Below are 27,217 nucleotides of genomic sequence, written 5' to 3'. Positions count from 1 at the left end.
CTTCTTAAATGGAAGAAAGGCTTCAGTATTCAAGCTAAGTTCTAGCTGTTATGGACCAGGGGACATCTTTTTTGGGAGCGGAATATTCCTTGCCCACCCGTGGGGGTTTTCACCTGAAATGTTTGCTGCTGGTGACTCTCAGATGAGATGTTGGACCAGATGGGACTTGTATCTTGTCCAGGTTAGCAAATGCTTCTTGTTTTCCTGAGTGTGGCTGACCAGAGATGGCATCAAGATAGGAGTTCAAGCTGTTAACCTCAATTTTTTGGTTAACCTCTAAATCACATGTTTGTAACAACCCTCCACCCCTTTCTTTCCGTGCTAGAAAAAAAAAAAAACAAACTCTCAGAATCCTCTTTCTTTAAACCATTTCTATTGCTTCTTGGAAAACTTCAGGCAGCCTAAGTACACATTCAGCCTTCAACCTGTCTTGGCAAAAGCAGCTCTGCAACGGCCTAGAGGCCAGTTCGGACTGCAGCGGGGTCATTTTTTCTGCATGGTGCTCCTGAGTCCGTCCCACAAAACCCACGTGCTGACTGTGATTTCACTTTCCTTAATTGCATTTTGGAGGGGTGATTAATTACGTGCCACAGCCTTACCACTAGAGGGATTACAGATATAGACTGGCCCGAGTGTTTTGCCTTGTAACTCTTGTGGGGGTGGGAGAAAGTTATTTTCCTAATCTGTGCCCTGCTTTCCTTGTTAACTCTTTTTACATATTCACAGGTGCCATGGGGTGTAAGTAGCTAATTAAATATGGTATTTGATAAAGTTTAAGGGAGTTCTAATTCCTGTCCCGTGGAGTATCGGTCTCCCATACATAAACATGTTAGTTAACGATTGCTGCAGAGCACAAGTATTTTCAAAGGCAGCCGTTCCACTTTCCCCAGAGCAAGCTACCCATTTTCAAGCACAGCTGAAAGGGCAAAGACTGCCTGTTCTTTTCACAGGAATTTATTTTAAAAGGACACATTCTTCTGCCGAGTGATAAGATCTTGCATTAAGTGGAAACCAGAGGAAAGAGCTCCAAAGAGACCGACAAGCAGGAAGGGGTTAAAAGACGTCCGAAAGCCCTTTAGGAAGTCTTTCGAACTGAATGGGCTTGGCGGCCGTGCTCCAGTGCTTCCTCGCCATGTGGAACCAGGCACCTCTCACCACCCTGCCTTCACAAGTCCTGATGTCATGCGAATGCCATCTCGCCCTGCGAAGTGCCAGGGCAGAAACAGCTGGCGCTGGATGACTCCGGGTTCGATGGCATGTGGGTTTGTGGTCCTCCACCTCCTCGCGTTGGGACCGACCAGCTTTCCCAAGCAGCGCCTTGGCCGGAGGGCGGCGAGTGTTCGACTCCTGCCCCGACCAGGGCTCCACGCTCACCGTACGGTAACCGTACTATGTATGGCTATATGATGGGCCACGTACAGCACTTTAAACACAGTGAAAGGAATCTTCCAAAGGCCCTTGAAAACTCTGAAATGAGCGTAGTTGCCTAGCCTGCCAGGTACATGCCCTATGCGCGTGCAGGCCATGGGGCTCCACGTTTGAATTACACACATCACAATGCTTTTTTCTTTTTTTTTTTTTGTTAAGAGCTTTTCATGTTTAAGACAGTAACTTTTCCAAGAGGGCTGGTTCCTGCTAGGCTGTCCACAAAAGAGAAACAAAGAGGATGATGTGAGGCAACGAGCAAATGCCCAGCAGCAGCCTGTGAAGACCTGGACACGCTTAAGAGCTTGTTTTGCTTCCTGTGGTGTTCAGATACAGCAGCAGTCCAACTGTATGGAGTCCAGACCTGATCTCTTTGGTCTTCTTGGTTTAAAGAAGCAGTATTGGCCAGTTCAGGCACGATGTTTTGTGTGTATCGTTCAATTCTTGGGTTTAAAAAGGTCTGTCTGTGCTACAAAATCAAAGTAGTGGTTTGATGAGTTGTGTATTGTTATCTATCACTTGTTGTAATACGTTCAGTTTCTTATCCACAAAGTGTCTTCCCTCCAGTAGTATATAAAGACCTGACAGTGTGTGTGTCCTTGCGAGTCACACCACGGAGGGACTGCCGGTGGGTAGCGGAGGGACGGGGAGAATTTGGGGTTATCACTGAGCCGCTTCTTTCCCCCCTGAGGTGAGAAGGCAAAGCCTTTCCCTGAAAGCCAGCCTTTCTGGGCAAAGTGAAAGCAAATTTTCAAATGTAATGAGAACCAACAGCACACCCCGAGGAGAGTAAACTGGATTTTGTGGAACCTTTTACTGGTTGGTTAATTAGTTTTTCCTGGAGATAACCCGATCTATCAGTTAATGAGGTTTAACGCACTGAAATACCAGCGAGCGCGACCAAGGCAAGCGCAGCCCCGCAGATACAATAGGCACATTGTTCCCCTGAGCATCCGATCCCCCCTTTTATTTGGGGGGGGGGGGGGGGTGTGGTGTGTATGGCGGGATCCCTTCACCCCATTTGGCCTCTTCTCCCGCGGGGCTGGGGGGGTGTTCCCAGGGCAAGGCCGACGCCGGGGGGGTGCAGGGGACGCCGGGGGGGGGGGGGGGGGGGAGCGGAGGACGGCGGCGCTGAGCGAAAGGGTTAAAGGCGGCGGGGCCGCGCAGGGGGCGGGCGGCCCGCCCCTCCCCGCTGCGGCCGCCGCCGCCGCCGGGGCAGAAGTAGCGCGTCCGCGGCGGCGCGGCGCGCAGTGCCGAGGCGGCGGGACGGGGGAGGCCGGTGCCGCTGCCGCTGCCCGCCCCCGCCGCTCGGGCAGCCTCGGTGAAGATGGCGAGGGCGGCGGAGCGGGGCGGTGCGCGGCTGCTGCTGGTGGTGGTGGTGGTGGTACTGGGGGTGCTGGTGGTACTGGGGGTGCCCGCCACCGCCGCCCGCCCTCCCGCCTCCTTCCCCAGCGATGTGAACGGGCACAGCCTCCACCCGCCTTACTTCAACCTGGCCGAGGGCACCCGCATCTCCGCCACCGCCACCTGCGGCGAGGAGGCGGCGGGCGCCGGTAGCCGCCGTGCCGTGGAGGATCTTTACTGCAAGCTGGTCGGGGGACCGGTGGCGGGGGGGGACCCCAACCAAACCATCCAGGTACAGCCGGCGGGGGGGGGGGGGGGGGGATGGCGGGACACGACAACTTGCTTGCGGAGCCTCGCTGGGGTGGCAAAGCCGCCTCCCTGCTGGGGGGGGGTGGGGGGGTGTAGGGAGGTCCGAGCCCTCCTTTGTGCTCCCTCGCCCTGTTTGTCAGCCCCCGGTGGGAGAAGAGGCAGAGCTGGGTCTCGCCGGGGACTGGGAGGACTGGGAAGGGCAGAGGCTGCGGCTGGAGATGGGCGAGCGGGCGGCCTGCAGGGCCCCGGCTGCTGGTGCGGTCCCACGCATCCCCGCTTGCCCAGGACCTTGTGCGGAGCTGGGCCACCAGCCGGCTGCTGGGTTGGCGGTGGGGTGCTGTGGGAAAGGGGGTGGGGGGTGAAGGGCAGGCGTTTTTCCCAGGGCATCCTCCCCTGCCCAGGCCTGTCCGCCGGAGCTGGGGGCCCATCCGAAGCCCCCTGGCAGAGTGGGGCCATGGGACACACGTGCTTTTTCTCTCCCGGCCTTGCCAGAAGTCGCACACGTGAAATGCAGCTTGCTGAGTTCCCGTGGTGTTATTTTTAAAGTTGTCGGTTCTTTACGTTGATAAAATCTTGGGCAAACTAACTCCTAAATTCCTCTGCCAGTCAGAGAATCAATGCGTGATAAGGGTAATAAGATTTGTCTTTATGGGTCTTAACTCCGCCGTTCCCTCTGTGTTCACTGGGGCATTAGGATGAGCCGAGGAGAAAGTTAAGAGGGTGAATTTTACAAGCGACTGTCGGGTGACTTATCTCAGGGGTCCCATTTGAAGCGGACCAGAGAGAGCTCGCAGCCAGGAACGTAGCTGATCAAATCTGCTATGCCGTTTAACAGCCATGACCCTCTTGAAAAGAGGAAAGAACAGTTGTAAACAGGCTTGTAAAACATGAGTTGTAGTTGCAGGAACTCCAGACCCGCTGCCCCCCTCAGGGCAGCCCAAGCTGGGAAGAGCAGCTCTGATTTGAAGCACTTTGCAGCCTGAAGCCAGCCACAGAGCCGCCAGCTGCCGCCTGCCAGCGTGTTGCTTGTGGGGTTCATGGTGCCGGTTCACCTGTTGCAATGGAGCAATAGGGTTGTCCGTGTTGTAGTGGCAGTAAGGAAGAGCAAGGGAAAACTGTCAGTTTTTCTGATCGAGCCTCTCTTGGCCTTTTGGTAAGGGTGGCTTTGTTCTAGGATGAGCTCTGAAGCATTTTTCTCATTCTGGCCGCATTCTCCTGAGTTAGTGCCGTACTAGGAATCTTCTGGCTATTGTGTGGTTATGACATGGAATTTTGCTCCGTATGTAGTAGAAAGTGTTGAAGATGTTACTGGGTGCCAAAAGGCTGACATATCCTCCCCTGAGTTTTAAGGTGATCTGTTTCACTTTGCCATGCTGTAAAATAATGTCACTTGAAGAAGCTGTCGTTTAAGTACTAGTAGCGGGAGTCTTAGAGGGACCTCGATGTAGTAATTGTGCCTATAGCGAGGCAAAGGTAGTAAGGAAAGGAGTAACTGATACTGCGTGCACTTGCGAACAAATGTGAATGATCCGCCAAGCAAAACTGGGAGGATAAGGCTGCTTGGAAAGCTGGGAAATGAGGGTGTGCATTTACCATTCTGCATCTGTGCTCCAGCCACACTGCTAGCTGAGCAGGACACACTGTGCTGAGGATGCTGGTGGCCGAAATAAACCCTTCGAGCTGTACCAGCTTTGGGGCAGTTGTAACTCATCCTCGAGAGCAGCCCTTTCCTGGCACCGCAGGGTGTGCACGTCCTCCCGGCTTCCCCCCGCTGCCGGACAGGGCTCCTCAGCTGGGGATTTCTGCAGCGACCCGCTCCCATCCCCTCTGCAGCGCTGGCACAGGGTCGCTTTGATCTGAGCACCGCTTCCCAGGCCAGTGGTCTTCAGTCAGTCTGAAAGCTTTAGAAAAACCCTTTTGTAGTGGCTCCTTTCCATGACCACAGGCAGCACCTGAAAGGGAGGGGAGGAAACAGGAGGCATCAGAGCAGAGGTCAGAATTCCCAATTCATCCCCTTTAGGGCTTTCGGCACCACCCGGCGACTAAAGCAATAAGGGAGGTGGGAGGGAAGTGTTCAATTTGAGCAGACTGAAACAACAATAATGAACTCCACAGGCGTGTCCTCGCTGCCGGCGTGTCCCAGCAGACGGGGTCCCTTCCCTTCTCTGTTCACCTGCTCTGCGCGCGGTGCGGCTGTGGTGTAAAGGGGCTTTTTGGTCAGGAATGCTGGAAGAATGCCTCTTGGGACTTTCCAAGAGATTTCCATGTGCTGTGGTGGTGAAGGGATGCTTGCTTGACTAAAGACCTAGCGTAAATATTAATACAATCATCTCGCCAGCGAGTTCAGTCTGTTCTCTGTTTTCTGCTTGTTTTCATTTGACACGTAGTAGAAGACTTTCAGGAAAGGGAGTTCATTGACTTCAAAACACTGTAGTCTTAAAATGTTAATAATCATAATGCAGCCCTAAAGACACTTGCAGTGGTTTTGGCACAGCTTGTGGGAAGGCTCAAAACCTCTTCAAGGAGTTTCCTTTGCTTTATTCAGGGCTCTTTGGCAGAAGACAGCATTTCCAACTGTGGGGGGCTTTTCAGTCTGCAAGGGTGTGATGCACAGCGATGCTGAGGTGTGCTGAAAAGGACTCGCCATGGAGTTTGCTTACCTTGTCCCGCTTGCTAATCAGCGTGGGCGATCCTACCGTAACGATAATGTCTTGAAAATGAGGCAAAAGAGAGATTATAGGTTTATTTTCTGATAAAAGAAAGATGAAGATGCTTGTAGCTATCTGTCTTTCAAGACAGAGAGGGCTCTGGAAAGGCCGTGTGCTCCTGTTCTCCATCCCACCCAGCTGCCTGGGGGCTGCTCCAGAGACCTGCCAAGCCCGGCAGGGGTTGTGCGCTGCGCTCTGAGTGAGGCAGGCTTGGAGGTGATTATTTCAGGAGATTAGTTGTATAACAATAAGGGAAGTTACTAGCATTAATTGAAGCAATTACAGACTTTAGAATTTAAAAATGTGCAACAAACCTCACTGATTTCAAATCAGTGTTTCTTGCGGCTTTGTTCGCACATCGAATTGCAAGACCTTGCTGGAGGTCTTGCCCCTCGCTCTTCCAGGTGTTGGTAACAGATAAGGTCTGAAGCTGGTTTCATACTCAAATGTCTCTGAATTAAGTGACATTCCCTTTTGATATCCTGCAGCACTCAGTGACCATCTGGCCCGGTGCTGCTTTATCCCGTGGCGTGTCTCTTGTGCAGGATGCAGCGTGGCGGGGGGAGCTGGCTCAGCCCAGGGCTCGCTGGGCTTCAGGTGACAGTTGGTGCTGTACCTCTCCGTACACCTCTCTTCTGTGTTTACGTATATGACAGCATTGGACTGAAGTGGTTTATCTGCAGCTGAAGACAGGTGGGTTTTAGAACAAGTTGCCGTTGCCCGCAGAAAAGACACTTGGCGAGACAGCACCCGCTTAACTCGGTGTGAGCAGTTACTTGACCTGGGAGGACAGCCCTGCTAACAGCTTGCAAGCATGCACTTTCCTGGACTGAAATACTACTTTTTGTCCCCCGATTTCCTGCCCTTCTTACCTCATCCCTAGCCGCCCAGGCTGGGTCATGGTCCCTGTGGTTTTCCGATAACTTGGGTGAGGAGAACTGAGGTTGGGTCATGGCAGGGCCAGATAAACTGGGACAAAGCCATCTGCTTTCCCCAAGGCAAGAGGTGCCAGCGGGGTGCCAGGCTAGTCTTTATGCTCAGGGGAAACTTCAAAGTTCCCACTGACTTAAGCAGGAACAGGATCAGGCCTTGCAGGTCTCTGGAAGCTGCCCTCCATTCAAACCTCCTCCTTATCTCTCTCCCTTTGCAGTTTGCTCTGATAGTGGCAGTTTTATGTTCTCTAAGCTGCCTCGCACCTCCTTGCATTGCTGAGGTTCTTTCTTTGGTGTACCTTGGTGAAGTCCACACCTCTCCTGCTCTGGCAACCTGCTGTCTCTGCTAAGCCTGCAGCTCACAATTGCGTTTTAATGAAAATCCTCTCCTGATATCAGAACTTCCCTCTCCCTTGTAGAGACCCGACATGCTGTGCAGGAGCCTGAATTGCTCTAAAATACCAATAGCTGGAAATTCTGCTCATCAGGTTTTTGTCTCTAATGAAACAACTAACGAGCAACTGGTGCATTAGAGGGGCTAATCACACTTTTAGCAGCGAACTTAGTTCAGCTGTGGCTGTGTTACCAGCCCAGGGGCAGCTGAGGCGTGGAGGCCCCGCAGCAGTGGGGAGGGAGAACAGCAGCATTACAAATGTGGAGCAGCTGAGCCTAATTTTTAGTCCCCTCTTAGTAAACCTAAATTGACTGTTGCCCATCAGTGTGGACTTTGGGTTCAAAATGGTTTTCACATCTGTGGCAAGAATTTAAAGTATGAAAACACTTTAATTTTCTGTTATTTATCCCCGTTTTGTAACCTTGCCTAGCTCCCCCCGCACACCTCAGTGTTGTGTATCGTGCCGCAGAAATTTCCACACAACCTGTTGCACCGGTTCCCGTTAAAGGTTTGAGCTGAAGAGTTGGGTCAGTTTTATCTGGTCTGCTCTCCCTACTTGCTCAATGCATGTTCAAACGAGCCTTGTCCTGACCTCTCTGTACACTGGGAGCTCCCTGCATGGGCATCAGGGTTACCTGGATGGTTTCAGCTGCCCTTTTCTTTGGCCTGGTGCTTGCCTGTCTGCTATTTTCATATCTCTAGAGGAGTTAATTAAAAGGTGTTCTTGTTCAGGACAATTTGTGTTGCATAATTGCCTGCAAATAACATAGCACATGGCTGCGGGGTGGAATGCTGTGAAATCTCTGTTTCCTTTACACTGAGATTCCTCCAGAGTTTGGGGCATCTGGAAAATCACACGCTCTGTGGTGGCTCTGGCTTGCCTCAGCCCTTGTAGGGATGCAGATGCAGTAAGGAGGAAGGAGATTGCCTGTCTTGAGATCATATACCTGGTGTAATATTAAAGCTGGCTGCAGCTGGGACAGGCAAGGGCAGCTTGCTTGCCTGGGGATAACTGCGCCTTTAAAAGGAAAATTGCCTGTAACAGAGTTCCCTTCTAGGCTGTTCGTAGCAGCAATTCAGGCGACAGAATAGTGGCTCCACAAAACAAATAACTTGCCAGTTTTCGGGGCTATTTGCAGGTTTCCCTCAAGAGTGGGTCAGATTCATTTGTGCAGTAAATGGGAAAGAAAGAATTGCCCCTAACAGCTCAGGTCTTTGTCTGATCCTGCTCAGGAGGTGCTGTTAAAGTTGCAGAGCTGTTTTCTCTGGCAGTGTGTCCACGGAGCTGACAAAACCACCCGCACCACAAAACCAAGGGAGAAAAGTGATTGCAGCAAGGTCCCTGGCCAGCTGACAGCAGGGGCTGTCCCTTTCTGGCCTTGCATTGCAGCATCACCAGCAAAAGGAACTTGGCTGCTAGTCTACTAAGCTTGAAAGTGTAGCTGAAAGGACTGTACTTGTGAAATGAATAGGTTGACAAGAAACAGATTGCAGGGAGTTGGGCAGAGGAACTGCCAGTCTGGGTCCATAGAAATGACTGAATGGTCCGGGTCAGGATCTCTGGGTGTCAGCAGGGATATGAGTGACAGCCTCAGCAGAGGAGCTGGCGGCCCTGGAGCTTGAGCTGCCGCTCTCCATTGCGGTGCAGCTTCTCCCTCTGCAACTCTTCTGCGTCTGGCAGCCAGTTCTTTGTGTCTAGACCCCTTTGCCAACGCTCAGCGCGTATCTGAAATACAGAGGGGATGCTTCTTAGAGCAGTCCAAATTCTACATTGGGTGGGTTTTGTGGGGTGCTTGAGCTTTTTTCCATCCGCGCTCTAAATTGGTGCAAGCAAAAAGTTTCTATGTTGATTCACATTTGCAGGGTTACACCCTGTATTTTCTGGATTGCTGTGATACCTGCCTGCTTTGTGCCGTGTTTTTCTGGCTACAGTTAAATGTTATTTTTGTACTTTCCAACAGGGCCAGTACTGTGACATCTGCTCCTCTGCAAACAGCAACAAGGCCCACCCCATAACAAATGCCATCGACGGGACAGAGCGCTGGTGGCAGAGCCCCCCTCTTTCCAGGGGGCTGGAGTTCAACCAAGTCAATGTCACTTTGGACCTTGGACAGGTAACCCAAATCCTTCTTGGTTATGTTGTAGACCTGTCCCTCTGCTTCTAAAATCCTTCAGTGGTCCTTGCTGGAAGGGTGGGACAAAACCTGCTCATCTAATGACTGAACAGGAAGCTTTGGTTATAATATGGAAGGGAAAACCTCTTGTCTGTCTGTTTGTAGTATTAACTGTAGTCTGTGCTATTTGCTGTTACTATTTAGGTTCTCCCTAAAAGCCGTTACTCACAGAAACCTGCCGCACTGTGCAGGTGCCATTCCTCTAAAGAGGTACCTGCCTCCCAAAAGGGGACAGTTAGCAAGGCTTCACCCCAGAACACGAAAAATACAGCCCTGAAGAGTTTAAGGTTGTGCTGTAAAACTTTAATTGATGCGTTTAAAAGTCTTTAAAAACAGCAAGTCTGCACTGAAGATCTTCCTATAAAAGACAAGGAATGACAATGGATGTTTGGTCTCTAGTGCTGGCAAGTCAAAGGGAATTAACAATGTAATAGCACGGCTGCCAGCCCCCGTGCCTCCTCTGCTGCTCCTATCCATCTGAAAAACTATCCCTCTGGAAATGGGTTATTCTCTTGGACTTCCCTCAGCTTAGATAGAGGAAAGCAGTCAGAAAGACCTCCTGGCTGAAGCTGCAGAGGCAGGAAGGTATTACAAGCCAGAGACTTGACGGGCTGTGGGTCGGCTCTCTGGTATGGGGCCGTTGCTCTGGCTGTTGGATGGGGGAACTCCTCAGCCCTCCACCCGGGGCGGGGGGTGCGTGGGACACCCCTTCCTCCGCAGTGCCATGCGGCCTCATCTCTATGAGCAGCCCCAGCCACTCGCTGGCAGCCCTTAGCCCTTGTAATTCGGGATTCGGGGCATTTGCTCTGTAGTCGATGACAGTTTAGCAGTTACCCCCGTGAGCAGGTAGGGATGGGCTTTCACCTCCTCTGCTGCACTTCCCCAAGCTCTGATAACAGCCCTGCAGCACCAAAGACCAAGTTTGGGTCCTCCATGGCCGGAAGGTCTGTGGGACAGGGCCGTTGTGAGGCTGTGGACAGCTCACCTCTTGCACAGGAATCCTGGCTGCTGTGGTTGCTCGGGCAGCCTTTCACTGAGCGCACTACCCCTTTATTTGGGAGTTTGTGCTGATTGCAGTGATTTCGAGCCTTGTCGGGCACTGAAGCTTTGCACTGACCTTGCAGGTGGCTTTTTCACCCTCTCTGGTGGAGTAAAAGCTCATTGTTACTGCTGTTTGTAAGGTGGCTGACTCCAAATTTTACAGCTATAGATACCTGGGATGTATTGATAGTGATACTCTCCTGTTAGATGCCTCAAACACACGCTTTAGTCCCCAGGATTGTCTCTTGATCTGCTCCCTGCTGTGCTGTAGCACTTGCTTGGAGCCTCTCAAACACCCTCCCCAAATTTGTTCTTTTCCACGAGTGCCAGCTATCTAAAGCTGTGCTCTACGCAGCACCAGCAAAATATCTCCGAACGCCTGGGGCACATCGGGCATCGCACAATAGCTGTGTGGGCAAAGCCTCCCGGGGCCGCACACAGTGTACTGATCCTGTTAGCCAACGTAGGTGGCATCTGCTGTGTCTCTTAGAAACATCCCAGCTGGCAGGGGGTGTGCTGGGTGGGTGGATCGCTTGCGCTCCCTCCTCCGACCAAGGGCCAGCCTGCAACGCGGCTTCCAGATTGCTCACCGCGTCTCGGGAAAGGGATTTTCAAAGACCAGCTTTCCTTGAGAGCTGCTTCTCCTCTTTGTCATTCTTTGTGGCAACTTTCTGGCTTCAGGCCAGAGCTAACCCAGCCGTGCTGTGCGCTTGCAAGCTGCTGCGTTTGGCTCACCTGGGGATTTGCAGCCAGAGCCTGGAATAACTGGGGGGAGGCTGCAGTACTGCTAAAACTGAGCTGCTGTGAGTTTACCAAGTTTACCGAGCCTCTGTATTTGCTGTGGGGTGGGATTGCAGCGTTGTTTCTGCAAGGTTGGTAGCAGAACTTGCACGCATGGTGCCGGTTGCGGTTGCTTCACCTGGTGGGGAGTTTCTCTGGGCTCGCAGATCCTCTGCTTCCCTGCCGCCTCCGCAAAGTGAGCCGCTGCCCAGCTGGTCTTCACAGGAGCACAAACCTAAAGCTTCAACCCGTTTATAGTGGCTTCCTCTTTATACATGCCCTTATTGTGCGTAATTGCTATAATAACCTGTTTGTGCTCTTGGTGAGAGTCAGTTCTTTGCTTTTCCCTCCTTTGTTTTGGTAGGTCGGGCAATAGAAACAAGATGAAATGTTACAGAATCGCTAATTTCCTCCTTTTGAAGTTGAGGCTGATTGAAAGGATGGAAGATTTGTATCCCGGGAATTCTTGGGACCCAGCGGGGTCTGCAGGGCGAGTGCTGGATCAGGCCAGCGTACCTGGCAGCCAGGCTTTGCAAATTCCTTGGATACCTGTGAAACGGCGCAGGTAACACCCTCAAAGACATGTCTGAGAGCTGGGCTTTTTTTGGCTGGCGAGCAAGGCCTCTCCTTGCTCTGTGTAACCCTCTAGGGAGCTCTCGGACCAATTAAGATGTAATTTGAGGGACTGATGGCCATGATCCCCCCCCCAGCTTTTGGGGGATCATGAGTGCCTGGAGCGCTGGGACTGATGGCATTGGTGCTTCGGCGGGGACACGGCTGGCACAGGAGTTACAGTGTCAGCTCCCTCCCTTCGCTGCTGTGCTTCCCTGCTGTCTTTGTCCCTCTCGAGCCATAAGTGCTTAATTACCAGCTGGAATCAGGTTTCTGCAGCATTTGGCAAGGCTGTGGCAACTGGGAGAGGGGCAGTTAATTAAACAGCCTGTTGGTCTTTGCTCTTGCTGGCTGGGAGCTTGCTGTCCTCACAGAGATGTTAAAATCCTATGGGAAGGAGAGAGGGAGGAATATTCACAGCCAGCAAATAAGGTAAAGAACGGCTCAGGCTGGCCACCCAGCTGGTGTGAGTATATTAAACACTCGCATCATGTCGTCTTAGTGCCAGCAGTGGCCTAATCTTAACGGCTTCATCAGCAAAGTGGATCAGAGCTTCCACCACAGCATGGGAAAAGATTGTGTCTGAGTATCTGCTGGTGGGGCTGGATCTGAGTTGCTCCCGCTGGTGCTGTGGCTGTTCCTGCCTCCTTGGGGTGAAGTAATTTTTTTCTTTTCAGAACTGGTGAGGGGAAAAGCTGGAAGAGGAGGAAAAGTTACTTGGGGGTTCCCATGTCAGACCCAGGTCTGAGCAAACGGCTCCAAGGAGGAAAGTTAAATGGATTTTAGGAGCTGCTGGGGAGGGGAATATGAAGATGGAATTACTAATTTTTTTTTTCTTGCTTTTAATCATGACCTTATGCTTAAAGCTTTAGTATATTGAGGGTGAATGGATTTGCTGCAAAATACAACAACATGGCACCGCGATAGAGCACGATTCAGGTTTTGCAGAGTGGAAGAATTGCGGGGTTCTATGTACTGGGAAGACGCTCTTGTGTGTTGTGGTATTGCTGGACAATCTGCACTTGTCCCCAAAACTGGTCATCCTGCCTGGCTTGGAGGGCAAACACCTGTGTTGTGATGGAGGTTCCTAAGCCTGTCCCACTGCTGCTTGCGCCAAGCCCTTTCCTCTCCTGCCCGGAGCCTCCAGACCAGCTGGAAATGGGGAATTGCCTCTGCTGCAAAGGGGCTGTGAGGGAGCAGAGGGACAGGAGACCATGACTCACTGCCACCATGGGAATTGTCCCCTGTCATCCTGCTGTGATTAAGTGCCACGGCGGGTGGAGGGGAGGAAAGGGTGTGAGGGAAGATTCTTTTTTTTTTTTTCCTTTTTTTTTTTTCCACCAAGAAGGTCGTTTGAGTCAGAGCTGACAAAAAGCATGTTTAAAGACACATGAATGGCTGGCTTCCTGCCAGGGCCTGACATCTTCCTTGCATGAAGGTGAACCCAGGCCAGCCCTTCCCAGAGATGTTTATGGATAGTTGGTGCTTTATGATAAACTCTGTGGAGAGGAATGCTTGCAGTCATGCAAGAGCAGGAGCTTCGTGCCAGTGCTTGCTTGAGGTTAATTGCTGCAGTAAGGAGGGGGCTGGATAGCATCCCCCATCTCCCCCCACCCCGTCCCCAGAGTCTGCTGGCCCCGATGACACTAGAGAACAGCAGGATTTCAGACTGAAGTTTTGCAGGGAGTTTTGATTTGCACCCCAAAGGTATTTAATTTGGCAGTGCCGCACAGAGGGCACAAGGCCTCCCCTACAGAGGGCAAGAAATGCTTTTGTCCATTCACCTCTGCCACTGAGGAGAGAAGAGAAACCTCCTCCTTTGGAGAGCTTGAGGCTGGTACTGCTTAAAATGCAGCTCCCTTTAGGGTTAAAAAGAGAAGTTGAATTCATTGGTAACTCGTGAAGATAGAAAGGAAATGAAAAGGATTGTGAGCTGAGCTCTTGGGTCAGTCTCAAGGTGTGCTTTGTAGTCACTGTAAGATGTGTCCAGGCAAGGGAGTAGATTGATAGCTTACCAGGTGCCTTGAGAAGCATTCTCGTAATTACAATGGGATCTGCCAAAGTTACCACTTTTTCTGCCCTGTGTTGAACTGATTAACTTATGCTTGCCAGGCTCTTCTAGCTCCAAAGTAAAGGTGTTCATTGGCACAGTACACACTAGATGTGGCCAACAGGCTGCTAGTCTTTCAGTGTGAAACTTCTCTCAAAAGAATGTGGATGTTTTTCCTGTGGTGGATTTCCAGGGCATAAACCTACTTCCTTTCCCCCCTTGCACTGCAAACGTGGCCCCTCGGGACTGGCTTTGCACGACGGTCAGGGGTGCAGGACGCTCGCAGGTTCTGCAAATGTGGCTGGCTGCCTGACTTGCACGAACAAGTCAATCCTCTTTGTGTGAACTGATTTCTTGTTAATGAATATTAAATTCCTGCTCGTCCTCGGTAGATGTGGGCTGGGTTCTGTGTGTGAAAATGCCACCTGGCCTAGTGCTAAGGGAGCGCCGCTGAACCAGAGCGTAGTACCTGGTGTGTCAGAGTGCTCTGAAATCTTCTTTCACCCGTTTCTAACCTCCCATTTATTTTCATTGAACTGAAATAGTAATGGAAACTGCTGGTGGAGATCTTCAGGAGCCCTCTTTGAAAGCTGGAAGGAAAATGCATTGCAAACCGAATCACAAAGGCTTACCTCCCTGTCCCCAGCAAAAGCCTTTAGCACACAGATGAATCTGATGTTTATTCCCTGGCTTGCTTAATTGAAAAATCCTTCTTGATCAGTAAACTTATGAAATCCCAAGAGAAAGCTCATGGTTGTTCTTGAATGGAGCTCTTGTCCTAGTAGGTGCTTTCCTTAGGCTTGGTGTGGGATAGGAGTGATGGTCATCCAAGAAGAGTTTTCAGCTGTAAACTAGGTTAATTTCTCCCTTCTTTCCCCTCCTTCCTTTTGCACTTTCCTTTCAGTTGCTGTGAGAGATCTTACAGCCTCCTGGTGATGCAGCTGCTGCCTGCGTTTCCCTCTGAGGCATCCATGTTCATTCTTGCTATATACACAGCGGGAAACTTGGAGAGTCTCTTCCTTTCCTTCCCTTCCCCTTGGTGGGGATGTCTTCTGCATCATTTTCTCCAGCACACGTTGCTGGGAAATGCACAGCTTCCATTTCTCTCACGGCCACAAGCTGCCTTATCTGCCTGGCGTGTGTTTTTCATGGAGCATTGCAAGAATGGGTGAAGATTTAAGATTTTTGTACACAGTTTTTACTTTTCCTAATTTCTTTTACTGTAAGGACTACTTGGTCTTCGCTGTGCTGGGGCAGCACTGTGAGAAAGGGGTAGGAGGGCTTAGTGACATTTATTGTGAGCTTTTGCACCTTAAGTAAAGGGCTGGGGCGTAAAATCTCTTAACAAAGACGTTCTTTCTCCAAATTGTTCTCTGGCTCTTGGAGCAAAAGCAGTATTAAAAATAAAGCACGTTAAGCAGGCTGAGCAGAAATCCTTTTTGCTTTCAACAGCTGAGCCTACAGTCTCTTCTCCTGTGTAGAGTCCTCTGCAATTGCCATTAAATCCTCCAAGTAGATCAGGATTCCTATTTGTCTATTGCTTCAGAATCCTAGTTCCCTGATCTGAAATGGCCTGTGGCTCCCCTTTGACTAGGGAGCCTGTTTGATGCTGCTGTATTTTAACATGACTGTCAAGTGGAAGCAGGGTGCATATTTGTAATGTTTCTCTGGGAAAAGCAGAAAAGGTGTGAGTGTGAGAGAGAGCACGCAGCGCTGGGAGCTGGCGCTGAGCCCAGGTGTATGGATCTTCTCTTCTCTCCCAGTATATTTTCCCCTTTATTGTTTGAAATAACTTAGCTTGTGAAGGCTGTTCTGTTTTCTTCAAAGCTACAGTTCCGCTGACCCGGACCAGCAGCTTTTTGTTTTGTTTTGTGCTGGTAAGGGGAGATTTTTGCCTTCATTTGGCCCTTCTCAGCCTCTGCTTTCTACCAGCTCCCACCAGATTCCTGGCTCCAGCGGCTGTGCGGGAGCTGCTCAGGTGAGTGGGAAGCAAGTGTCTGTTAATCAAGTGGGGATCTGTCTCCTCCGGCAGCAAGAGCAGAACCATCCTACCCTTTTCAAACAGCCTTGCCAAGTTGGATGCCAAGTTACCCTCTCTGGGATCCAGAACAGCCAAGGGTGAGATTTCTTTCCTCTTTGTTAGTGCTGGTTGTGGTTGCTGTAAGGGAAAAGATGTTCTATCACTGTAGGTAAATCATGGATGATATCTGAATTTTAATTGTATGTTCCATTTACTTATGTCATGAACCAGTACTGCTTAAAATCTGTTTTCTAGGGCTGCAATGAGTAGATGATATTTCACTTGTAACATTTGATTCCCAAAAAGATGTGCCCGGCCTCATGTCTGCGAGGCTGTGAGCACAAGAGAAGGCTCCCAGGGGAGCAGGCGGCTTTGGGCAGATCACTTGGCATTGTGGCGCCTTTTGTGACCTCCAAGGAAGGTGTTTCTGCCTGTCCTTTGCATCTTGTACAAATGACCCTTGTGCTGCCACAGCTTAATCTTCCCAAAGGCTGCGCTTGCTCTGCCTAGACCTGAACTGGCTCTGGAGAATTCAGGTGTTAAAATAAACCTCAGCCTCCCCTGTCCCAGAACAGCTCCAGGTAACGACTGATGAAAGGATAATTACTCTATTTCTAAAAGCTGCATGCAAGACTTCCACTGTAGCTTCTTCCTAGATATTGTTGCCTATTTTTAATTTTGGCATGATGAGGAACAAGGAGGCTGATGGTGAGGTCTCCTGCCATGGAGCTCCCCCTTCCTCCAGGCTGCCTGTTCCTGCTCAACTCCGTGGGATTCTTCAAAGCTTAGGAGAAAGCCTCCAGGCAAGCACGAGCTGGGGAGAGGTCAGGAGAGCTGCAAGCTGGCGTATGGGAGGCTTTAGTTTGTAATGAATAGCTGGAAGGCAAGCCTTGTAATTTCTTGCTGTTCTCCTGGAAAGTGTCTGCTTGGCTGGGCTGGTAAACAAGAGCGTGCCTTGAGTCGGGTGTGAATGTGTGCAGATATGCGTGCTCCGGGGGTCAGCTTCGTCCAGCCTGTTTGTGGTTGTACCAGGCAAGTTAAAACAGACCAGAACTGTCTAGGTCAGGCCCCTCTTTACCGGAGATTTGTGTTTTCCTATGTCAGACAGATGTTACAGGGAGCGTTTTGGGAAGGTCACTATACCCAGTGGAGCCGGAGAGGTTCACAGCTCTGACATGAAGCATGAAGTGGGGAAGCATGAAGTGGGTTAGCATTTTCTGCATTTTTGCTTGTCTTCTCTCCAAAATGGGGATGCTGTATCTACCTCCATCATTCTGTGCGCCCAGCCTGTGTGCTGGAGCCTCCACGGCACTGGCCCAGTGAGTACAACATCGTTTGCAGAAGAGAGTGGTTTCTTGAGTCGAGCCCCCAGGACAGCTCTTGGCTTGGCCTTGTGCAGCCCTTCTCTTCTGTCTGTCATCTTCCTCCAGCAAGTGGCAGCACCCCTCACTGCTGCGGGGGGGTGCCTGGGTGTCGGTGCACTCGTGCCCTGAACACACACGCACCGAGAGCACGTTGCTGAGGTCGAGGGCTGTGAGCCTGGAGGTGCTGCCAGTTCTGCTCTTCGTGTGACCCAGGCGTGGGCTGGGAGGCACGCTCATCCTGTGGCATTGCACGGTCAGTTCAGTTCTCGATGCTCGTCCTGGTCGCGATGAGAAGCCCCTTAAGTGGGCTGTTCCTGCGTCCTGGGGCAGGTTTCCAGGAGCTGTCCTTGCCCTCCGCAGCTCCAGCACAGCTATGTCCTGGCTCGGATCCACCGGGCTGGCAGGGAGGATGCTAAATACACTTCTGATCATCTTGCCTAGTCAGCTTCTCTGCTCTTTCAAGCCTGTTCTAGCCCCCTGCACCTTTCTTTTGATGCTTTACCAAGCCTGGCTCAGCCCTGCTTTCATCTCTGCCTTATCCTTTAATTATAGTCATAAATATGGGCCTCCGGGCTGTGCCCAGCCTTGATCCTCAGCCGTTTCCTGTTTTCTGGATTCAATGCTCTTCAAATTCCAGACCTTCCCTCCTATGTGTGATGCCAAGCAGTGCAATAAATAGTGCGTTGCTTCCCGTTTGATAGAAAATAAAAGGGAGACCAGTAGACACAAGGTGAGAGGTGCATGCCCAGTGTGGTGGGACAGAAGAGTCTTTCTAAATGCCTTATGAGTAGACTCAAGATCAACGTTAGGGAAATGTGGCCTGTTCACATAGACCTGCTGCTGGAGGCATGCCGAGGGGATGACAGGAGTTGGAACAGGGATTTGTCATGCTTGGGATCCAGGGAGGATGACGAGGCCTCAGAAGTGGCACATCCCTTCTCAGTCCTGTTCCGAGATGGGGTGTTAAGTTCTCTAGGTGAACTGGGGTGTTAAGTTCTCTAGGTGAACTGGGGTGTTAAGTTCTCTAGGTGAACTGGGGTGTTAAGTTCTCTAGGTGAACTGGGGTGTTAAGTTCTCTAGGTGAACTGGGGTGTTAAGTTCTCTAGGTGAACTGGGGTGTTAAGTTCTCTAGGTGAACTGGGGTGTTAAGTTCTCTAGGTGAACTGGGGTGTTAAGTTCTCTAGGTGAACTGGGGTGTTAAGTTCTCTAGGTGAACTGGGGTGTTAAGTTCTCTAGGTGAACTGGGGTGTTAAGTTCTCTAGGTGAACTGGGGTGTTAAGTTCTCTAGGTGAACTGGGGTGTTAAGTTCTCTAGGTGAACTGGGTATCACCTGCTTGATGTCGGCAAGGGTGTGGAGCAAACTGCCTGCCAGCCCAGTGCTGTCACTGCTAGGGTGCTGGGTGGCTCTGGAGCAGCAGGGATGGGGACGTGCTCCGAGCTGACAGGTCTGCTCAGAGGTGACAGCCTCTGGCAGGGAGGACGAGCAGGTAACGGGGGCCAGCAGCAACAAGACTTGCTGGGGCTTGTCGGTCAGAGCTCCTGGAGGACAGTGTTAGGATGGTAGTTTGACTGTCTTGTCCTCCCCTGCGTTGAATAGCAAAACGTTCATGGGACACATGAGTCACAGAATCACAGAATGTTAGGGTTTGGAAGGGATTGATGTGTCATACCTCTTGTTCTCGACCACGACTACCTCGAAGCTGTGACTCTCTGCCAGCTGGGTTACACTAGCTGAGCTCCTGTTGCAGAGATATGTTTGCCTGTGTTGCATGGTGTGCGTGGTTATCTGGAAGTTAGAACAGTTTCTGTTAGAATAAGTTGGCTTTATTCTAGATTTGCATGTCGTTGATGGTTTTTACCATTGTACCTATGTGTGCTGAAAACCACATCTTTGCTGGCGCAGATTTACTGGCAAAGCCTGTGTGTAAAACTGCTCTAGTTGCTGGGCTCTCCCCGAGAATAATTTTGCATCTTCTGCTTGGCATCCTGAGTCTATTCGGTGATTGTTTGCACAGCCCAAGCAGTGACAAGCAAACAGCCAGACTGAGAGTTGCTGCTATTTTTCACATTTAGTTGCTCTTTCCCGTTTCTTTCATTGCCTGCTTTGATACAGAGCTCTCCCTCACCCACAACTCTCAGCTGAGCTCTATTTATGGGTTCCTACAAGTTCCCATCACTGTGAATCGGAGCGTGCCCTGTGACCAAATCACAGTTGGCATGCTGCTGTAGACACCTCTTGGATGTAGTTAAATGCGTATGATGCCAAGCCCTGGTGGGAAGGGGAAAAGAATGGCTTTCTGGTATTTGCACATAGTTGCAAACTGTAAACACAGACTCATGACTGCAAACAGAAATCTGTATCACTGGCTTCATCATGACTTCACTGTTGTTGTCCTGGCTGTTTGCTAAAGCTGTTCCTTAATCCTTTTCCAGGCTTTTGCAAAGTCTGCATCCACTCTGACTTAGTGGGCACGAAGATTTTGGCTGGACTCCAGGATGGGGTTTGATTTTGTGTTGGTTTGTTTTTGTTTTTTTTTTTTTTCTTTACCAATCCTTACTTTCTGCCTTGGAGTAGGCTTGCTTCAAGTCTCAGTAAATGGGCCTGTAAATACAAGGGGGCTCTTGGGGGATCGTGAGTACAAACCCCATGTTCTTGTGAGCCTTGTATGTCCGAACAGCAGCAAGAACTGCTGCTCAAATGCTGTGGCTGCGGATCTCTGCTGGTGTTAGCAGTGGCATTGGGAATGTTAATCCCCCTGCGGCCCTGGTATGTGCTGCTGTTGGGTCAGCTAACCTGGCTCTGAATGGCAGTGTCATGGTGGGGAAACTTGCTGACAAATGCTAATGTAGTGCGTGGCTATCACGCAGATTTTTAGAAGAATAAACCTGCTTGCACGTGTCAGGTTTGGCTTTGTTGAAATCTGCTAACAACTATAGCTTTAAACCCAGTGTTGTCAAGGCTTGCAGGAGCCACGCAGAAGAATTAGAGAAAAGCAATGTTGCTGAAGTGTCTGGAAGCTTGGTTCAGTTGGGTTGGGTGCAGGGAGCTAATACATCGTGTAGGGGAGACTCTTTTCCTGTTGGAGTCAGGTCTTCTCTGTACGTATGGCACCCGGAGCTGTTGCCTGATGGTGGTCCAGAAAGGGACCTTTCAAAACCACTTGGCCCTGGGAATGGACGAGGTGGAAGTAAGAAAGACGAGGAATGGAGAGCAGAAAGGAAATGGCATTTGCCACCTCCTAGAACTGGCTTCAGAAGCAGACAGAGATAAGGTGTCAAAGCTGGAGCATCCATAGCCTATTCCAGAGCTGGAGCATCCATAGCCTCTTCCAAATTCAACAGAGGAAGGACTTGGGTAAACTGCTCTTGGGTGCCAGAGAGCTTGGGACTCGGAGGTTTGTGTGAGTCATTCATCTTTGGCATTTGGCCATTTAAAATGAAAAGCCTTTCAGTGGCTTTGGTGGCAAGCTGAGACTCTCACTTTGTGCCAATTTTTAGGTAATTCATCCTCTTCCACTTCCTTCCCCTCCTCGCCCTTCCCTTGTGCGCAGGTTTTCGACAGGATATCCACTGCATTCAAGGGAATGGGGGAAATATTTGCTTGTAGCATGGCCAGTTGCCAAGGTTGCATTGTTCTCCTTGTTGCTGAAAGGATGGCCCAAGGAAACCCTTGGAGCTGAAGCTGGCATGCAACTTGGAGTGGATTTCTTGCAGCTGTGGAAGTGAAATGCATGACATTGGGATTTTTTTTTAATTATATATTTTTTTTAATCCCATAAAGGCAAGGAAAGCGAGGAGACCTGAGCGGGCTACAGACATGCTGGGTCTGAAATCCTCTCTTGGATGGGAAGTTGCTGTGTCACAGCCATACAAGTTGCGCCTTGTCAAGGTTAAAATTGGTCTTGGCTTTTTTCTTTAAGGTGAATTAAGAGCTGAGCTTGCAACGGGGCTGGGTTTTCTAGGAGAGTTCAGGGGTGTGGATAAGAAGGTGGTTGCCCCTGCACCATTTGGCATGTTGTAGCTGGAGGCTCTTCTTGGTGACACCCAAGCCCTGCCATGGTTGCAGAAGGCCTTTTTGTAGCAAATTCAGAGCTGTAACTATGGTGGCAAGAAAAGGAATGAATTGCGGTGTCTGAGTTTTATCTCCTTGGTGTGGCCAAAGCAATGATATCCAGGGCTCTGGGGCAATGGGGTTATGGGTTGTGTAGAGAAGACAAGACAGCTCTTCCTCGCTGAAGCGGGTAGTGTGGTGGGCTGGTGCCTGGGCCGATGCTCTAACACCTCGCTCTGCCCACTGTGCCCTGCAAGACAGAAGATTTGACTTCTGTTTGTCATAGTAGGTCAGGTGGCATTTATCTGTGTGCATGCTGTGTTGTGGTGGGATTGCTACATGGCTGCCCCAGGCCCCCCGAAAGCTCTGGGAACTTCACAGACATCTAATTTACTGTTGGCCACAGAAAGAGCAGGAGCTCTTTCAAGTCTCATCCAGTGTCTGAAGCACAAAATGCTATTTGTATGCTATGGAAGGGGACTTGAGTGTTTCTTTTTTCGGCCCGTGATTTAGCCAAGGGCTTCCTGAATAAACTTAGCAAATCAGAAAGGCCTTGTCAGTACTGAAAAGGGTCTTACTATAGGTCTTTTATAGTATTTTTTTATTTTTAGTACTGCAGGGCCTAGAATGTGTGGTCATGGAGCAGGTCCCAGATTCGTACAGCTCCTAGCACACTTTGAGACCCCATCCCAACAAGCTTGCACTCCTAGCTGATGTAGCTGTACTTGTAAAACTCTGGGTGTAAACCATCGTGCAAGCTATCTAAAGCAGGGACAAGTATTCTTTTGTCTGGCTTCTCTATTTCAATTGTAAACTGGCCCAGGAACTCCTATGAATATTTAAATTGTCTCGTACAGTGAACTTGGATTGATATTACTTGCCGTAACTTAAACAACTCATAGAATGTACAGTTGGGAACATTTGTTTGCTCTGGATGGTAGGAATGTCCTCTTGAAAAGCTGCTATGCTTTGGTAAGTATGAATAGAGGGTTTTTCCACCCCCCTCTCCAGGTTTCTGAAGGCCAAAGTCTTGAAACAGCTTAGAAAGGCTGCTAAAGCTGTGCTGATAAGATATGCAGCAATGTGCTTGAGAGCCTAATGTAGGAACAGAAATGTCTAAGCTGTTTGCTTTCCCCTTAACAGTGTGAAAAATTAATATGTCTTAAGGAGCCTGGGGAATTGCGTGCTCAGAGTAAGGGCTACACTGAAATACTATTCCTGGCTCACCTTATCCCTGGGGCTAGCAGCTGAGGTGCTTGGTTCAGATTTACTGGGTAGGAGACTGGTGCTGATTTGGACTCCGCAGAACCCCAGTCGTTGCAGTTTCATTTCTAGCAGGCTCCCTCTGGCTCTCTGAGCTTGGTGCAGAGATGGGACCGCCTCTTGATGCAGCAAGTCCCATGTTGTTTGGAGATGGGATTTTTCTACCCAGTTATTCCTTATTTTCTTCCCCCACCGCTTTTTGTTAGCCTTCTTTGGCCCATGAGCCAGGTTATCTCCAACAGTTTTGGTAGCAGGTCCAAGGAGGGTGGATGGGTGCTGCGGGCAAGACCTACGTGGCTTTGCTTCCCTTTTTGCCTGAAATGCTTGAGTGGTTACCCCAGGCCATGGGGCTGAGGAGTAGGGCACTCATTCGAGCTGTGGGGACCCTCTCTGCGTATGTGGGACCACTCTGACATCCACAAGCCATCTGCAGAGAGCCACTTCCATGGAAGGCCGGTTGGACGTATTTGATCAGACTGGGGCACTGTGAGAATGCCAGTGCAGCTATTGCTTAAAAACCTGTTTTTAACCTCCCAGGTAAATGACATACCTGTGCTGTGCCCCCACCCTGGACACGTGCCATTGCACATGCCCTTCCCTCTTTCAGCAGTGGGCTTTTTCTGTGGTGTGTGCTTCCACACCCAGACCTTTTATCTCCACTAAATCACAGCTTTCTTAAGCCCTTGTGTTTTCTGTAGCACTCCCCTTATCTCTGTTCCTTCCCAGGGCTGGGCGGTGGGAGCAGGGAAGCAGGAGGGGCTGAGCAAGCTGTAAATGTGTGTTTGCCCTGCAGTGATGCTGCATGGCTTACTGCAACAGGCAAGACTGAGAGCAGTAGGAGCACCTGTAGGACAGCTGGGTTTTTCCAAATTGCTGGGCAGTTGGGCTTTCTGCAGGGCTGTTATTATTTTTATTTTTTTTTAGAGTCTGAGGCATTAGGATTTGCAGCATGTTTGTGCAGTGCAAAGCTGCAGTTTCTCATGTGTTTATGGCTTGAAGGTCGCTGTCAAGTGTCTGTATGGTCTTGTCTCTGCTCTCTGTCCCCTTGTCTCTGCCTTGTCCTCCTTTCCAACCATCAGAGTAAAGATATGGTGAAGTCCTGGGAAGTGCTTTCAGTGATTCCAGGCAGACAATGGGACCCATGAGAACATAGGCACTTCCACAGCTTGGTGTGCTCTGGGTGTTGGGCAAGGGCTCTGTTGTCCATACAGTCAGTGGCTCCAGCCAAGCCAGGGCTGGGCAGCCCCACGCGCTCTGCTGTGCCTTTTGGTCGCATGTAGTGCCGTCCTTGGCTGGTGTCCTGCTCAGCTCATGAAATTACTGCTTCTGATGAGAAGAATTGCGGTTGCTTCTGTGTTTTCTTTCTCTTTCTAACAGTAAACATTCATCAGTGGCTTCACAGCGTGCAATTACCTCCTGGTAGCCCCCAGGCTCTGGATCAACCTTGTGTGTGTCCGTGTCCATGTGTGTCCGTGTGCGTGTGTGTGCTGTTGCCCTCTTGTGTTGAACCTGCAGAAAGGGCTGTGGGTTTTGTGGCTGCTCCTTGCAAGGACATCTTACCGGCTTGTGAACCCTTTGAGTTGGAGAGGATGGAGGCTGAGCTCTGCTTCCCGGGTTTGTTTTCTGTACGGGGGTTTACCATCCATAGTCAAGGGCAGCAACTCCACAACTCACACCGCCTTTGCCCCATTCTGTAGCCAGAGCTGAAGGTTTGGGGCGTGGCGATAAGAGTGGCATCTTCACCTGCTGTTTTGGGGGAAATTTGTGCCGCATGGGTGTATCTGGATGAGGTGTGATGCCTGCTGCGGTGCAGGCAGCTCTGTGGGGGTGTGTGTCCTTTGAATAATATGCAGATAGTTGCATAGCACTATCTGTTTTGCTTGGTTTATAAGGCATCTGACCTTTCTTTTTCTAAGGCTTTCAACAAGCCAATTTACAGTCTTGGAAGGGACCACCCAGAGTCTAGTTTCATGGCCAGCAGAGGGGAAAGGGAGGGAACTCTTGAAAGAGCAGAGGAGGCAAAATTACTACTGTGGCTTCTATATTGATTTCATGAGCCGTGAGGCTCGGAGTCAGATGCCAGTCTGCTTTGCTGTGATCTTAGCAGAATGTGACCCCTGTCCCTCAGCAGCTGAGTTATGGTAGGAGATCGCATTTCCCCAGGCAGATCCGATTTCTGGAGGCCATCAGGGCGATGTACCCTATGCCTGGGAACGGTGCTGGGAGGCATCACAGGGGAGGCTTTGGCTGCACCCGATAGACACACCATTTAGTGTAAACACCCACCACAACAGCTTTGGAGACGAGTGCCAAACAGCGTGGATTGCTTGTAGCTACCCTGTTTGCATGAATGGCTTTGCCTCCCATCCTTTGAAGACGATGACTCTCTTTGAAAACAGGAGATCAAGGATCTGGTCTCAGACAAGTTGAAAGACACTGTTTATAAATGTTTATCCTGAAAAGTATTTATAAATCTCCCCTTGGGAGCGGGGCCATACAGTTCAGCGGCCTCCCTTGGACTGCAAAGTACCGGTATCTAACAACTTGCGAGCCAAACCCGCTCAGGTTAGCGTGCATCCTGCTGAGGGATACCACTGCTTTCCAACAGCCACTTACTGACCCCACGGTGTTTATATCGCTGTTTACACAGTGCTGTATTCGATGCTAAATTGCGCTCGCAAGGTCCCTGCCTCTAGGAGAGCTGCGAGTGCTCAGCACAGGACAGCAGTTACATGGCTGCTCCAAAGGTGCGTTGGGATTTTCACACCAGGTTGTTACAGGTTTGTTGTTAACCTCGTAGAAGCGTGGCACGCTACAACGATGCTACTGCCGCTTCCAAAAGAACAGCCTCGCGTCCTTCCTTCCTTGCTCGGTGGCTCGGAGGAGCGGGACAGATGCAGGCGGCGCTCAGCCGCAGCGCGGGGCAGCGCGCACCTCCCCGCGGGCGGTTGTGTGCTGCCCCGTTTGCTATCCCTGCCCGAACGGCTCAGCAAATCCTGGAGCCTGGTGGAGATGAGCTGCCTCTGCCTGCAGCGCTGGTGGTCCCACACCTATCCAGCGAGGATACACGCCGAGTGTTCATGGAGTGCTGAGTTTGTCATCCTGTGCTTACGCTGTATCTGTAACTAGTGCTTGAATTGTGGTCTTTTTTTTTTTTTTCCGTGCGTTGCGGGGCAGTAAATCCCCCCAGTGACGCTGTTTTCTGGGCAGCGAGCGGGGACGAGCGCTTGGATTTCTGCAGTGGTGGAACCGATGAGTTGTCATGTACCTGCACCGCCAGGAAGGAGGAAACACGAGACGGCTGCCACGCAGACTGGCACGCTGTCTTCGCTGCCGGCGTTGGAAAGGCTTTGGGGTTTATTTTCCTCACGTCCCAACGTCCGCATCTCACGTCAGCAGTGAGACCTGATGCGGTTCAGCGTTCCTGCCCGGCGTGCCTCAGTGTCCCTAGGGCCGGGACAGGATGCGAGCGCGTTCGTGGCGTCGCTGCCCTGGCTCGGGTTGCTGAAAGGGAGAGGGGCCGACAGGTGCATCGCCGGCAGCGCGGCCGGGCGCCGCGGCACAGCTCCCCGCGAATAGAAACCACCCGGATTTGAAACTAGGTCAGAAGCGTGACCTGAAGCACACCGCTGGGCTTGAGAAGTTTTGGGCTGCGCCTCTTCCTCTGGCCCCTGGCTGCTGGGGACTGCGCGTGTGTCATGGGCCAGAAATTCGGCGTTGAAACGGCGAGCAGGTGGATCAGTGCTGCTTCTGGCTTGATGCTGTCTGAGCAGATGCACTTACAGGAGTGATGGTGTTTGCAGTTGGCCTCTTCTTTGTGTGCTGATACCTTTCTGACCAGGATAGCTGGAGGTGTGTTGAAAGCATCAGTTCTCAGCTAAGTGAAGCTGTTGCATTTGAGCTGGGCTTGTCTGTCAGCAGCGAGACCCGCTTTCTGCAGCGAAGTACCCCCAAGGTAGCCCTGGGGCCGGTCAGAGAAGTGCAAGGCTCTACAGCGAGCAGAGCAGAGCAAAGCAGCTGCAGATGTCTGAGCCCTGGGAGCCACTGGGGCTCGAGACTAGAGTGACCGCACGTGTCCGCAGTGTGCTTCGTCTTAACGCGTTGTTTATTTGATGTCCCTGTTTGTTCTGGCACAGCCCAGTTGCCTGCTGAGATAGATAACTGAATGCTGGAAAACAGCGTGAGCCAACTCTTTCTCAAAAAGAAGTATCTTGCATTTGCCAGAAGCAGCTTTTTCTCCCAGTGGCTGGTTTGTGGCAGCCTGGGATCCTGTAAGGGAGGGGGCAGTCTCTTTGCCTGTCCCCAAGGCAGGGGAGGTGGCATTTTGGAAGTGTCTTTGGTGTCCAGAGGCAACAAACCCAGACAAAGGCTCTAGGCTTCGGTTGCCCCACAGCTATGGGAGACGGAATGTGTCAGATGGGGTGCAGAGGAAGGCTTTGGCTCTGGATTGTGCCTTCCCTCTTCCCTCGTATCTGCTGCTGGTCCTTGGGGGGTGTCCGGAGCTGTCGGCAGTCTCCGCTACACAGCCAGCAGCGAGAGCTGGCACGCAGGATGCGGCCACGGTGGGGACAGTCAGCAGCCTGCCCCAGAGGGACTGCCTTCTGTCCCACCATATAGCGAGCCATTAATTTCCTGTTATTAGTTACAATAACACAGCACTTATTTAAAAACAACCCCACATTAGTCCTCCCTCCGAAAGAATTCAAACCTGTCATGAAATTTAGAGGAGAAACGTTTTCCCAGACAGCCC

At 51.0% G+C, this 27,217-nt stretch overlaps 1 protein-coding gene across 2 annotated transcripts in view; it reads left to right on the top strand.

Annotated features, from left to right (window-relative positions):
• Nucleotides 1-2,752: 2,752 nt before the first annotated feature.
• LAMA5 (laminin subunit alpha 5) overlaps nucleotides 2,753-27,217 on the top strand; it is a 92,363-nt gene continuing 67,898 nt past the window's right edge. For both annotated transcript variants that reach the window (XM_086474862.1, XM_086474863.1), the window contains exons 1-2: nucleotides 2,753-3,061; nucleotides 9,074-9,226. In XM_086474862.1, coding sequence (XP_086330988.1) covers nucleotides 2,753-3,061; nucleotides 9,074-9,226 — 462 coding nt within the window. The remainder of the gene's footprint in view (nucleotides 3,062-9,073; nucleotides 9,227-27,217) is intronic.

Source organism: Leptosomus discolor, chromosome 17, assembly GCF_034619465.1.
Source record: "Leptosomus discolor isolate bLepDis1 chromosome 17, bLepDis1.hap2, whole genome shotgun sequence".
NCBI lineage: Eukaryota > Metazoa > Chordata > Aves > Leptosomiformes > Leptosomidae > Leptosomus > Leptosomus discolor.
Note: the sequence above shows the minus strand (reverse complement) of the source record. Positions and strands in the feature narration are given on the sequence as shown.